Here is a 14,377-nt window from a genome sequence, read left to right as displayed (position 1 = left end):
CCCTTTTCACTGTGATAGAAACAAAAATCACTGACATTAAGTCATAAGGCTGTGTTGATACAGCTAGAGGATCTCAGCACACAGCTGAAAGAAGAGAGGAGTAAAGTTGTGACACTGGAGGTGGATCAGCAGAACATGGCTAATCTTCAGAGATCATTGGTGGAGGTAATCAATTAGTACAGTTTGCCAAGTTGGGAAATGCAAGGACAATAGTCAAATAAAATCTTAACGAAGATTGTATAGAAACTAATTTAATCAACATATGAAATAAACTTACAGTGACTCTGATTTTAAAAATATTTCAAGTATGTACTCTTAGCTAAAAAAAAGTACATTTTATTGCGCTCAGTATCTTTCAAATCTCCAAACTTTTTTCTTTTTTTTTTTTTTGCAGCTGTGATCTGATTACCTGTTAGAGAGTGGCTACGTTCTTCCACGTGGTCCCATTGTTTGTAAAAATGTATTCACCCTCTCTTGCTCGCTCATAGGATGGACTATAGACTATGAGATACACTATATTATTAAAAGTATTGGGACGTCTGCCTTTACATGTACATGAACTTAACTGGCACCCCACTCTTAAGCTGGATACACACTATCCAACTTTTGTGGTTAGATTTCCTTCAGATTTACCTTTTCTATGTAGTGCAAGGGCCTGCCAGATTGCATACAAATTGAAAGTGTTTAGGTTTGACCTCATATTATATGGTTTTGGTAAGTCTAAAGGAAAAATTCTTCAGAAAATCTTATAGTGTGTATGGCCCATTAGTCTCATAGTCCATAGGGTTCAATATCGAGCTGGCCCACCCTTTTTTTAACAGCTTCAACTCTTCTGGGAAGGCTGTCCACAAGGTTTAGGAGTATGTCTATGGGAATGTTTGACCAGTCTTCCAGAAGTGCATTTGTGAGGTCAGGCACTAATGTTGGACAAGAAAGCCTGGCTCGCAGTGTCTGCTCTAATTCATCCCAAAGCTGTTCTATCGGGTTGATGTCAGGACTTTGTGAAGGCAAGTTAAGTTCCTCCACCCCAAACTCGCTCATCCATGTCTTTATGGACCTTGCTTTGTGCACTGGTCCGAATCATTTGGTGGAGGGGGGATTATGGTGTGGGGTTGTTTTTAAGGTGTTGGGCTTGGCCCCTTATTTCCAAAGGAGGGAACTCTTAAGGCATCAGCATACCAAGACATTTTGGACAATTTCATGCTCCCAAGTTTGTGGGAACAGTTTGGGGATGGCCCCTTCCTGTTCCAACATGACTGAGCACCAGGGCACAAGCAAGGTCCATAAAGACATAGATGAGCGAGTTTGGGGTGGAGGAACTTCACTGGCCTGCACAGATTCCTGCCCTCAACCTGACAGAACACCTTTGGGATGAATTAGAACGTAGACTGCAAGCCAGGCTTTCTCATCCAACATCAGTGCCTGACCTAACAAATGCGCTTCTGGAAGAATGGTCAAACATTCCCATAGACACACTCCTAAACCTCGGGGACTGCCTTCCCAGAAGAGTTGAAGCTGTTATAGCTGCAAAGGGTGGGCCAACTCAATATTCAATATTGAACCCTACGGGCTAAGACTGGGATGCCATTAAAGTTCATGTGCGTGTAAAGGCAGGCGTCCCAATACTTTTGACAATAAAGTGTATGTAGTGTCCATAGAGCAGTGACTATAACCACAGCTAATGTGCACATCTCATTCCAAATAAATGGAAGTGAGAGGGAAAAGGAGAAGTTTGTGAGCCCACGGAGGATGTTTCATCAAGGCAGAAAGACACAGTAATTTTATAAAAAATAGATTACAGGGCCATTAAAGCGTTACTAAACCCACAACAGTAAAATCAGTCTGCATATGTAGTAAAGCATGCTTGGTTTACTCACCGTGGAACCCAAGGGGTTAATCTTCTGCATTGTGTAAAAAAGCTGTTTGATCCTGTGTTCTCCAATCCTCCCCTTCTTTTTCTGTCCCTAATCCATCTCCCAATAGTACAGATCCTTGGGGGCACTCTGCACATGCTCAGTTTGGTGTGTATTGCTAGAGAGTTTGTTTTTTTTCTTTTCTTGGAAAGGTGCATGTGTTTGGCACAGGGCCAATCAGCACTGTCCAGACAGAGGTTCAGGGGTCAGCCTCATAGGTCAGTCAGACAAGGAATGAAAACTCCTTCTGCAAGCTTTAACCAGACACTGATAGAAGTCACAAGACTGTTTTATACTGCTGAGGAGAAATGGTATTTAGCAGTTTATATTTACTAAAATCATTGCATGTCTATGTTCTGTGTACTGTGAGAGACCAGATATATTGAATGCAGGCTCCTGGGTTTAGTAACACTTTAACTAGTGGATGTGTATGGATTATTTTTGGAGCAAAAAGATATTGACATAGTGTCAATTTAATAAACTGTGCATTAGTAAATGTTTATATATATATATATATATATATATATATATATATATATATATATATATATATATATATATTATATTTATATTTCTAGAGAGGAATGGGCATTTTTTGAAGGGTAAACAATCTGACTGTATGCTATATTAGAACCCCTTATATTGTGTGCTAGTTATAAAGATTTACCAAAAATACACTGAACATTTATGGCACATTTACTGTAATTCTAACCCAAAAAAACAAATTTTTTGCATGAAGCTATGAAAGACACCCATATTTGAGTGTTAATGCTATAATGACTTTATTTCAGTGTCAAGAGAGGGCAATTGAACTGGAAAAAGAGAAAGACCTTCTTAAGGAACACTATGAAAGCCTTCTAAAAAGGTGAGAAGTGAAATCCTTGTAAGCGGAATGAGAAAACTTGAGAAGAAATAGAAATCAGTAACCTTCTGCAGGGCCGGTCCTACCATGGGTCCCGCTGGGTCCATTGGACCCTGGCAGAACTTGGAGAGGGGCATTAAATTGACTCCCAAGATTATTTTTCCAGCAGTTTTGTGTGTCATCAGTTTGCGGCGCGTTGCGGCATTTCCCCATCTCATACTGACGTCCGTTGTGCAAACTGATGAGTATGAGGAGGCGGAGCGTCTCCTCCGGGGAATGTCCTTCATGTGATCGTGGTGTGTGCAAAGACGTCAGACATCAGCGCAATCCATCTCACGTAGGGCAGGCTGGATCTTCTAGGGTGGTGGGTGCGGCAGACACAGGAATGATGGGAGGAGTGAGGATAGACAGTGGATGATTGGTGGACCGGTCCAGTGGTAAGTTATGGAAGATAACAGTATATATAATATTTTTTACATTTTAGATTTATATAAAACAATAGATGTAGAGGCCTTTTGTTGGGTGTGATTATTTTTTTTATTTTATTTTTTTTAAATAAATAAATAAGCCCTGACCTTCTGCTTTTATTATACACAGTTCTCTGGACTTAGAGCGGGTGAACTCCTCGAAAGCTTTAGAAGAAGAGTTAAAGGGGCTAATTACAAAAATGGAGTCACAAATTAAATGCTATGAATCTGACTGGACACACAGCAAGGAACAATTACAGCATGCAAGAGGCAAGTTTTATTAAATGACACTAAACTCTGGTTTTAAAAGACAAAAACTATTCAAGTATGTATTTTTAAATCAAAATAGTACATTCCATTGCACTCAGCCTCCTCCAAATCTCCAAATCCCTTTTTGTGATCCAACTTTCTGTTCAAGGGTGGCTAGGTTCATTCCCCATGCTCCCACTGTATGTAGGAACGTAGTCACCCTCTCTTGCTCACTTCCATGATGGACTATGAACTATAGGATGGATAGTGTGCATAGAACATTGTATATTACCGCAAGTAACAGACACTGCTCGTTACAAACAAATGGAAATGAGGGAGAGAAGGAGAGGTGTGTTAGCTCATGGAGAATGTTACAAGGAGGTAGAAAAACAGAAGGAAATAATTTCATGAAAAATAGATTACAGGGCCATTGAAGTGGTATTAAATGTTCATCCTTTACACGCACATGAACATGAAAATTTTATTTTTTATTTTTTGTAAAAGCTAACAAACATGTTATACTTACCTGCTCTGTGCACTGAGCAGCCCCGATCCTTTTCTTCTCGGGTCACCCGCTGGCGCTCCTGACACCCTTCCCCTTGACCAGTACCCCCCCAATAGCAAGCCTCTTGTGTGCTCGCTCCCAAGCCCTGTTCTATGCACCTGTAAGACACATGCCCAACCCCCCCCCCCCGCTTTTATTGGCTCACTGGCTGTGATTGACAGCAGTGGAAGCCAGTCAGGGCTGCTGATAAAAATCGTGGAGCCCAGTACAGACTAGCTGGGGGGATTCCCCCCCCCCCCAATAAAAAAAAAATTATAACCCCTTGGAGCTTAAGCCTTTTTTCTAATATATGTTGCTTACAAGTTAAAATCAGTATTTTTTGCTAGAAAATTACTTGGAACCCCCAAACATTATATATATATTTATATATATATATATATATATATATATATATATATATATATATATATATATATTTATTTTTATTTTTTTTTTTTTTTTTGCAGAAACCCTAGAGAATAAAATAGCGATCATTGCAATATTTTATGTCACACTGTATTTGCGCAGCAGTCTTTTAAATGTTTTGGGAAGAAATACACTTTCATGAATTAAAAAAAACAAAACTGTAAAGTTAGCCCAATTTTTTTGGATAATGTGAAAGATGATGTTATGTCAAGTAAATAGATACCTAACATGTCATGCTTTAAAATTGCGCACACTTGTGGAATGGCGACAAACTTCCGTACCTTAAAATCTCGTCCAGTGACGCTTTAAAAAATTTTAACGGTTACCTGTTAAGAGTTACAGGGAATTATTGCTCTCACTCTGACAATCGCGGCGATACCTCACATGTGTGGTTTGAACACCGTTTACATATGCCGGCGCAACTTGCATATGCGTTCCCTTCTGCGTGAAAGCATAGAGGGACAGGGCGTTTTCAATTTTTTTTTTTTTTCTTAATTTTTTTTTTTTTAACTATACATTTAAAAAAAAAATTTTTGATCACATCCCTTGTGACAGGTACTCTTCATGGAGGGATCTGGGGTCTAAAAGACCCCAAATTCCTCCTTTGCAATTAAAAGCATTCAAAACGCCAAGTTTGGCTGTTTTGAATGCTGTAATTTTTTTAAAATTCTGATGCCTTTAAGGCTCCAGTACCCCGAGGTGATGTCATGACATCGCAACCCGGGTTTTTACATCTGAGACCCGATCAGAGCCGAATTCGGCTTTGTTCGGGTCTTCGGTCAGTTGGCGGACATGCAGGCTGGTCGCTCAGGTCTCCTGGTGGGACGGGAGACCCAGGCGAGCCCCGGAAGGCAGTGGGAGGGAGGGTCCCCTCCTGCTCCCTGTAATGACAGCCGAGTGGCTGCTCAGCCGCATCTGTTGTCATTACAAGAAAGCCGACTGTAAGCTCTAGCTGCAGGCATCACCCCCGTACAATCCCCTGGAGCCGAGGATGCATATTTGCGTTTCGTCAGCGCTAAGGGGTTAAAGCTATATTTAGCTAAAAATACAATAAAATCATTATTAGCAGACATAAATACAACATAGCTCACACAGAATTCCTGCTAAATCTAAAAGCTAAAACTGAGTTATTAAATAAAGCTGTTTGGGGATAAGGTCTTGGGGCTCATTCACATGAGTGCTGTGGTCTGTACGGTGTGAATCAGTGGTTCATTTATGTGGCTGATGCCACCTGGAGCTGTACGAAAACAGCGGCACATCTAAAGTTGACAGGTGTGGGGATGCAGTTGTACAGCCCAGGGGAGGACTGGGCAAGGGGGCAATTTCCCCCTGGGCCACTCTGATGCCCTGTAAAAAGGCTGTACCGTTTCTGCCACAGCCATGCCTAAATGATTCCTGGTGAAGAGAAGTAAAAAGACCCTGCTGCTGACCTACTGAGGGCAGGATGAAGAAAAAGACAAAGCGCACCCCCCCAGCATAGATGGTGTAAACTGTGTCTGAGCAAAGGCCAGTTCCATGCCCTACTAGAGACTCTACCCCGGCCAGCCCCAACCGAGCTGTCCCAGCTCCCCCCCAAACGCCGCCTGCTGGCCAGGTCGGAAACCCGGATTCGGTCGGTGGTTAGAGAGTACCTGGAGCAGAGCTTCAGCTCAGAATGGGGGGTCAGAAACAGGCCGGGAAGAGGGAGAGTGGGAGGGGGGCTGAGTCGCTGCACCATGGACCTCTAGATTGTACTTGCCCCCTGGGCCGAAAGTTGCCAGTCAGCCCCTGGTACAGCCCGAACACAGACAGTGTGCATTTGGGGGCCACTCACCTGCACCTGCACACCTGTCAAATTAGGGCCTGCGATTGTGTTCATACAGGCTCTGCATACCAGTAGAATGACAGGTGGCTCCAGCCCAAACCCCTCCTTTCGCACAGCAAGAGTACCTGCGTGAATGAACCCTTATTTATATTGCTCTAGCAATTTTTTTTAACACTGTTAGGAGGGGGGTGGGGGAACAGGTTTTGGTAAAAAATCATTATGACGAACTTACCTAAAAATGGATCTCTCTAGTGGTGTGCTGTCACTACTGAGAGGGATTCCATCTTCATCTAGCCTTCTCTCTGGGTTCTTGGACTCCAGCTGTTTGGCCAAACCGCAATGATGTAACTCACATGGAGTCATAGTCACAGCACAGCTCTCTCAATGGATGGTATGATGTCCATTAGAGCACAGTGCACATGTGCTGGTGCTATCAACGGCTGCTAAGTTTAGGAGATATTCACTGTACCTACAGGTAAGCCCTATTATAGGCTTACCTGTAGATACAAAATAATGGACTTTACTACTGCCAGATTAGTTAGTAAATGGGTAAATAGAAGAGCTGATGGATTTGCAGAGGGAACTGACAGTGTAGGGGAGAAGAAGCAAAGTTGCATAGATCAGGAAGCAGTCTGGGGAGAGGAGTGGGAAGCCCAGCTGTATAAAGCCCACTAAGCACTGGGACAAGATAAAAGGCAGCTATGAAACCGGTGTAGCAGTAAATTCTTCACCCCTTGGGAATGCAGCTGTGACTGTGTCAGGAGGACAGAGCAATGGGGAAAGAGTAGGAAAAAAAATATACAGGCTGGGCAGTTGGAGCTCCGTGATCAGAGATACAGAGGAAGAGAAACAAAGTTACAAAGGTAACAAACTCACCGAGCAGAGCCAACATTAGAGCCAACGCTGTGGGGGGGGGGGGGGGAGGGGCCTGCACAGGGAGGGAGATAAGTGAGGTACAACAATTACTGCCAATGCCATGTGAATTAACGTACATTAAAAAAAGTAACAGGTAATACAACCTTTTTTTTTATAATATAGTAAATTACTACACTAGAAACTGTGTGTAATTATTTACATTTTTCTTTTCATTCGTCAGAGCAAAGTGAGCAGCTTCAACAAGACATGTCCAGGCTACAGTGCCAGCTGTTAGAAAAAATGCAGGAAATCCACAATCTTCAGGATAAAATATCAGCCCTTTCATCTTCCTCTTCTGGCAGAGAAGCATCTTGTGAGCAGGATATAACACTGCAGAAACCACAGGTAAGAATGAATGAAGAGCATAGATTAGGTTCTAGGTCAGAGTGGGCCAATTTAAGGAGATTAGCAAATGGCGCCCATTGCACCATCAAATCCACTGGATGCATCTGCCCTATTGAAAAAGTATTCTTTTTAGCCTTAATGAAAAAGTGCTACTGACTAGAGATACCAGGCTGGCACACCAGGTATATAGGCTCCTGATATATTGATAACTCATATGGCTGTCAGCAAAATAAATCATTTTTCAAAAGGAAAGAATTAGAGAAACAGTATAGGCCTCACTCCTCTCAAAACCCCAACCATATAAACTTTTAGCGTTACAAGAGAGCAGGCAGTATATGAAGCTGTCATACCACATACAGTACTATACATTTCAATTTAGCTGGCCATACACTCATCAAAATGCTGAAACGGCCAAAGTTCGATCAGTATGCGACTTCCTCTGCTTTTGACAGAAGTCAATTATTTTGTTGACTTCTGTTGAAGAGACATGTTGGGAAATTTTCTAATAATCAGCAGGTGCAGCCAGTCAGCTGTAGCCACTGATCAGTTTGACACCAATGGGTGCTGCTGTCAGAATACAACTTCCCGGCAGGGGAAGATTTCCTCCATTCACCTTGTTTGTGTGGACGGAGGAATCTGTTAATTCCATAGGCACTGGGCTGAATGAAAAAAATCTGTGTATGACCAGCCTTAGTATATGGACACTACTCAATTGCATATTGAGAATACACAGGCCCCTCCCTAGCATCCCAAAATGCATCGCCCCATGCTTGAGCAATTGATCCGCATGCCTGAGCTTTGTCACACAAGATGCAGAAAGGGGAGAGCTTGCCTGAGCCTATGTAAATACCAACTATGAGAATGCTGCTATCTGCTTTGACACTAGAAGACTAGAGGGGCATATTCAAAAGTTAAATTATGACCTGAGAGATAATATAACCTACTCTCTGGCCAAGTTATTACTTTATGTGGCTGAATTTATCTATAGGTCCACTCTAAAATAGCAGTGCCCAAATATTGGGCCTCCAATACATTTAGGGCCTAATAGTTGTTGTAAACTGGCTTCTACAACTGGAAGGCCCAGCATTCAGGGCTATAGCCAGAAATTAGGGAATGCTGATTTTAGTGTGGCATTAAGTGCCAGGTGCTGAAAGTTCATTCCAGCACCTATTGATCACTTACCCAATGATGCCTGTATAGTCTTGGCTGTGATGTAATCACAAGTAGTGGCTAAAGAATATTGAGCCTGTGAAGTAAGTGCCATTGACCACCACTGATGAGGCTACATTCCAACCAATGACCACCAATACCACTGTATTTTGACCACTAACCACCAGTGATAGCGCATTTATTACTCCTACTGATACCATTGTATTACTCTTACTCCAATTGATGCTGGGGCATTAATTATTCCCACTGACACCTGGCCTTGTTTTTCTCCTACTGGCCACAGATCCAGGAACAATTGTTACTTTTTCTGATCATTGATAAAAGGGCATTTATTACTCTGATTGACCTCAAATGCTTGGGCATTTATTATTTCCACTGACTTTCGATGCCAGGGAATTTTATTTTATTCCTACCGGCCACTGTCTAGTCCCCAAACAGTTTGATAGATAGTGAACTGGCCCTTTGTTTAAAAAGTTTGTAACCCTTGGGCTAACAAAACAGCAGCGTTTAATTAGAAAACGTATTAAAAATAATTATTGAATCCCCTGTTCGTTAATCGTCTTATTGAAAATAAAAAGACTAAAACAAATCCTGTGTTTCTACACATCCTGCTATAGGTCCACTTCTAGTCTAACCATTCATAGGAAAAACTGCAGCCTGCAACTTCCAGATGCAGAATGAGTGAATACTTTTGAGATTCCCTCTTGGAATAGGAGATCTTGGGTTTGTATGTTCACTAACAGGAACATTTTTTGATTTTTTGAAAATAGCCAATATTTCAAAGATGGAATTGGCAAATAAATGCCTTTCTACTTTCTTACACCTCCTTCTTTGAGGCACAAAGGTAAATTGTTGCACAACGTTTGGCGTCTTTCAGGATAAAGAGTGGTAATGCCTTTTCCAAGGCTTTTCCACACACAAAAAAAATTATTAAAAGGGGACTTGGAAGTAGATTGAGCAACCTCTTGAAAAAGCATATTAGCAGATTTTAATATTTTGATCACCCCTTGTGAAACTTCACTGTGATGGGACTTAACTATGTTGTATGATCATTACATATTCTTGAAGTAACACCTAACTGCGTATTCATCTGATCTAGACTCACATCCCAGAAGACTATTGGATATTGAAGAAAATGTTCAGTGAAAAAGAGGATCTGTGGAATACATACAGAGAAGGAAAGAGACACGCAGAAGAAAAGGATAGAAGTCAAATACAAGCTGAGATGGAGGAAAGCAGAAGTAGCAGAGATCTCAGAATGGAGGTGGAGCAAGAGGAGAGAAGAAAGCCAGAACAGGAGACACAGAGAAAACTACTGGAGATGGATGCTGCTCATGCTGAGACTATTTTAGAACTTGAGAAAACTCGGGAAATGCTCATTTTGCAGCATCAGATTAATAAAGATTATCAGGTAAGTGGAAAATCTAAGACATTTTAGAATAAAAACAATTATCCATGCCGTGAAGTGAATGGGACCTTCAAGGCATGGGATTCCCCAAAATCCATACCAAACCCTTATCCGAGCATGCAGCCCAGCGGGTCAGGAAAGGGGGGGACCAGTAAGCGCCCAACCCCCCCTTGCTGAGCCATACTGGACCTTGAAGTGTCTGATAGCAGTTTGATCTGGAGCTCTTTAAGAGAGTGAATATTTACCACACACACTCACAAAAATGTGGACATAAGGCCCCTTTCAATGGGCAGGCCATCCATAGCCCCCTATGGAGCTGTGGATGTCAAAGCACATAGGTCAGTTGACACCCACCAACATCCAAACCCCATCCATCCGGCAGATCGGATCGAGTGACAGCCAGATGGAAACAGATAGACCGCCCATAGAGGAAAGCAGTCCATGTCCACTCTGTATAAGCGGAATGGATATGGACTTGTTATGCGCCTGCTCAGCGGGGATCAGCAGACAGATTCCCATTGAGCAGCTGGATCCGCTGGTGGAGTCCAATCGTCTGAAAGGGGCCTAAAGCTTCTTTTTCTTTAGGCTGGCTTGGTCCCTCCTTTGCACAATACTAAGTAAATAAAGTGTATCTAAACCCAAAACCAAAAATGTAATATATTGCAGCTCACCAGTCCTTGTTGTGGTGACTGCATTTTATTTGTATGTATTTTTGGAGAACAAGGATATTGTTTAGTGTCACTTTAAATCACTTTAAGTACAATTTCATAACTTGTGGTCATATACCCCATATCATTTTCAGGGCTCGTTCACACGTATTATGCATTATGTTTTATTATACATTGCATTAAAATGTAGACAGCAATGCTATTAAATGGGGCATGTTCAAAAATACAAGTAAAAACTACAAAAAAAGTTTTCTTTTGACTCTTTAGCTGTGCTTTTATGTTCTTTCACGGTCAGGTTAAAAAACAAGTTTGTGATCAATAAATACAAAGTTGTTTTTCTGCTGTTTTCTCCTATATCACTGTATGAATTTTTTCACCAATTATCAGGAAGAACTGAAGTCAGAAAAACTTAGAACAGAGTGTGAAAGTCGTGAAAGAGAAGAACGTGAGCACCACTATGAGGCCAGACTGCTTAAACGCAACTCCAGAATTCAGATGTTGGAAGGTATTAAATCCAAATGTTATTTTTTCATTTCTACAAGCTGACTCAACTTAGGAAGCAAAAATGAAAACTAAAACTGAGTTTTTGTCCATAGTAACCAATGAGTTTTTACTTTTTGATTTAAGGGAAAAAAAAGTGGAAATTCTAATTGACTGCCAAGTGCTACAACTTCTATTTTGTTCTCATTATTTATTTCATTATTTTAATTGTCTGTTTCTGGTAATACTGTGACAGAAGGTGTCAGACCTTTGCCCTTCTCACCAACTTGTGACGAAGGACTGGCCAATTTCACACCCTGCTGTCACTTGCGTAATGATGCCATTCTCAGCTGCACCCTACACAAAGATTTTCCAGCTTGCGGAACCAAATTCTAAGTTCCAGCAGCCTAAGAGCGATTGTCACTGGGCTACGTTAAACAATTAACTCTTTAGCTACCACCAACGCCTTTTAACAGAGAGGCGGAAACTCATAAGCTTAGCAATACCACTTATGATTTTGGAATAAACAACTGTAACATACACTGTCACCACAGACAGGTTATCACGTACCTGGAGATGAGCCTGACACTGTGAGGAAGGCCTCCCTTGCGCCTCTGACTCGGGACCCCTGATAGTGCAGACAGGGGATGCCTGAGTGTATAGTAGCACGAGCGCCTGGAGGCATGCTTGGAGCGGACGATGGCTACTGGTGAAGGTCGCCAGAGAAGTCCGATGAGCAAGGTGTTGAGCAGGCAGCAGGTGCTGGAAGCAGGGGTTCCTGGGTAACAGGAGGAGCTTCCTATGCAGGATGGACGGATCTGGGAATGACAGAAGCGTGGTAAGACATGCTGGATCAGGAGCCAATCGGTAACATAGAAGCCAGTAGGAGCAGACAGGAAGAGAGGTCACGGGACAAGCCAAGGTTGGTGCAGGTGGAGATCAGAGAATCGTCAGGACAAGCCGGGTCTGGAACTTAGGAACAAGATGCAGATAAACAGGTAACAGGTATCCAAGGCTGAAGACAAAGCAGCACTAGAGCAGTGCAATGGCTGGGTTTAAATAGTCCCTTTGGCGCCAATGTCTAGCGTACGTTCACGCACAAGCGAACGTGCGTGTGCGGTGCAAAGGAAATAAAGAAACATTACAGAAATAAAACAGAGTTAAGAAAGAATCCTTGCAGTGTCCTTGGTTTTATCAGAGTTCAGTCGATGAGACAGGTATTATCGGTTTTCAAAGGTGACAGATGTTCCTGGTTTGGTGGTACATGAGAACTGTCAACTATCTTGGCATTTCTCTTTTTCTCTGGGATCAAAGGAGTGTTGACAGCGGCCATCTGACCAATTAAGCGTCTAAGGAGTGGCCATCATGTTTATGAGAGTATCATAACACACCGTTTTATACCACTGTTAGTATCTTCCAATATGTACCGATTGCATTCTTGAAACTGATACATTATTGTTTATCATTGAATTTCGGGTCCAGGGATACTAAACACAGGGAAGCTCAGATAGGCTTGTCACCCAGAAGGTATCTGAATGCTATCTTCCCTTCTGTAGGTGCTAGCTTAGTCGTGTATGACCTCGATTTGTTCAGTATGATATTACCTATTCAAATATATACTTATTAATGTGTCATGTTCCTGTCTGATTTTATTAATCTTGTGTGGATTTGTTAAGTTTTGAATTGGTCTCTGAAGGGTCACTTTTTGTCCCTGAATGCCTTTTACGATCCTTATTAGTTCTGGATAGACCTTTTACGGCATGCTATGTATTCTTAATGGATTTGGTCATAGTTTTACCATAGGTCTGGTTTAGCAGAAACAGACATCCTGCCAGAACTCAATTAGCTGTTTACAGCTCTGCAAAGGCCTAAGTGCTGGTTTCTGCTTTCCTTAAGTTGAAATAACAGGCACTTTTGAAGTGTGTTAAAGGTAAACCTATGGATTCCGAGAATTGAAGGAGGAGAGGAGGTGAGAGAAGGGTAAGAGCACTGCTATTATGACAACCATGACTGTGACCTGACAAAATGGTTGTCGCATGAAGCTTTTCATGGGCTCAAGCGCACAACCATTACAAATACCATTTATATTTAATATTTGCACCATTTCAAAACAACCATGTTTATACAGTATATTATCATGTGATGTAGAGAGAGTCTACACATGACTGTAATACTTTCTGTAAATCTGCAAGCCTGATCTATTCTTTAAAAAATATTAAATGTATTTCTAAATGCAACGATTACAGCTATTTGAATTTGACTTAGAATCTGCCTCCAGCTACCCCTTTTTTTTTTTTTAAGCCTTTGGTGCGGTGTGCAAAAACAAATTACTAAAGTGAACCAAAAAAGTGCATGTGAACACACACACACTAGAAAGTGCACAAGGGTGTGCCTTTGACACCCTTCTGAAAAACAATGACCTCTCCCTGGCCCCCTGGGGCACATGACTTCTGAAGGGGGAAAGTCATACTCTGGTCCACCTAGTCAAGTGGTCCGGCGGACCCTGCTCCTCATGCTCAGCCAAAGTCAATCAACGAGTACTGGATGATGGGCTATCCTGAAAGAGAGACCCCCCAAAGCAGAGGAGGATGGAATCTGATGGGCATTAGGTATATATGGTGCATGGAATCCTTAATAAAGTGCTTAGTGCTAATGGAAAAACTTAAAATAATATAAAATGTGAAAAGATGAGATATACATGTGTATACACAATGGGTAATAAATAACAATAACCTTAAAATGTTTCTTGGGGTAGGTAACACAATATAAATATGCAAAGCATATATATATATAATTAGATAAATATAATAAAGTGCAATTTGAGACAATAAATCTTAAAATTATAAAAGGTGATGGAAGGTGCTATCTTTATGGTGATTCAACCAAAAAGTGCAAAAAAGAATTATTTGCAAATATAGTTCATCATAAATAATAGTTCGTAAGTGACTTAGGTGCAAATATGCAGGTAAATCTTGAGTGCAGAGTGGGGAAAAATTATAATTTGTGCAGGTGCTCTGTGTCGAATCTTCCAATGATCCAGTGCTGGTACTTGGTGTCACCGTGGGGGGAAATAGAATAACAAACTCACCAGATGATGTGGGTCTTATATACCTTATGGTATTAAGA

At 41.6% G+C, this 14,377-nt stretch overlaps 1 protein-coding gene across 1 annotated transcript in view; it reads left to right on the top strand.

Annotated features, from left to right (window-relative positions):
* The window catches only part of RPGRIP1 (RPGR interacting protein 1), a gene marked incomplete at its 5' end in the record, with an annotated part of 129,530 nt that overhangs the window by 79,531 nt on the left and 35,622 nt on the right, over positions 1 to 14,377 (top strand). The window contains 6 exons of the mRNA XM_082244559.1: positions 19 to 165; positions 2,705 to 2,778; positions 3,373 to 3,512; positions 7,362 to 7,525; positions 9,795 to 10,106; positions 11,159 to 11,276. Of these exons, the coding sequence (XP_082100685.1) occupies positions 19 to 165; positions 2,705 to 2,778; positions 3,373 to 3,512; positions 7,362 to 7,525; positions 9,795 to 10,106; positions 11,159 to 11,276 (955 nt within the window). The remainder of the gene's footprint in view (positions 1 to 18; positions 166 to 2,704; positions 2,779 to 3,372; positions 3,513 to 7,361; positions 7,526 to 9,794; positions 10,107 to 11,158; positions 11,277 to 14,377) is intronic.

This window comes from Pelophylax lessonae, assembly GCF_965119305.1.
Source record: "Pelophylax lessonae genome assembly, chromosome: 1".
Taxonomy (NCBI): Eukaryota; Metazoa; Chordata; class Amphibia; order Anura; family Ranidae; genus Pelophylax; species Pelophylax lessonae.
This window is presented reverse-complemented; position numbering and strand designations above follow the sequence as displayed.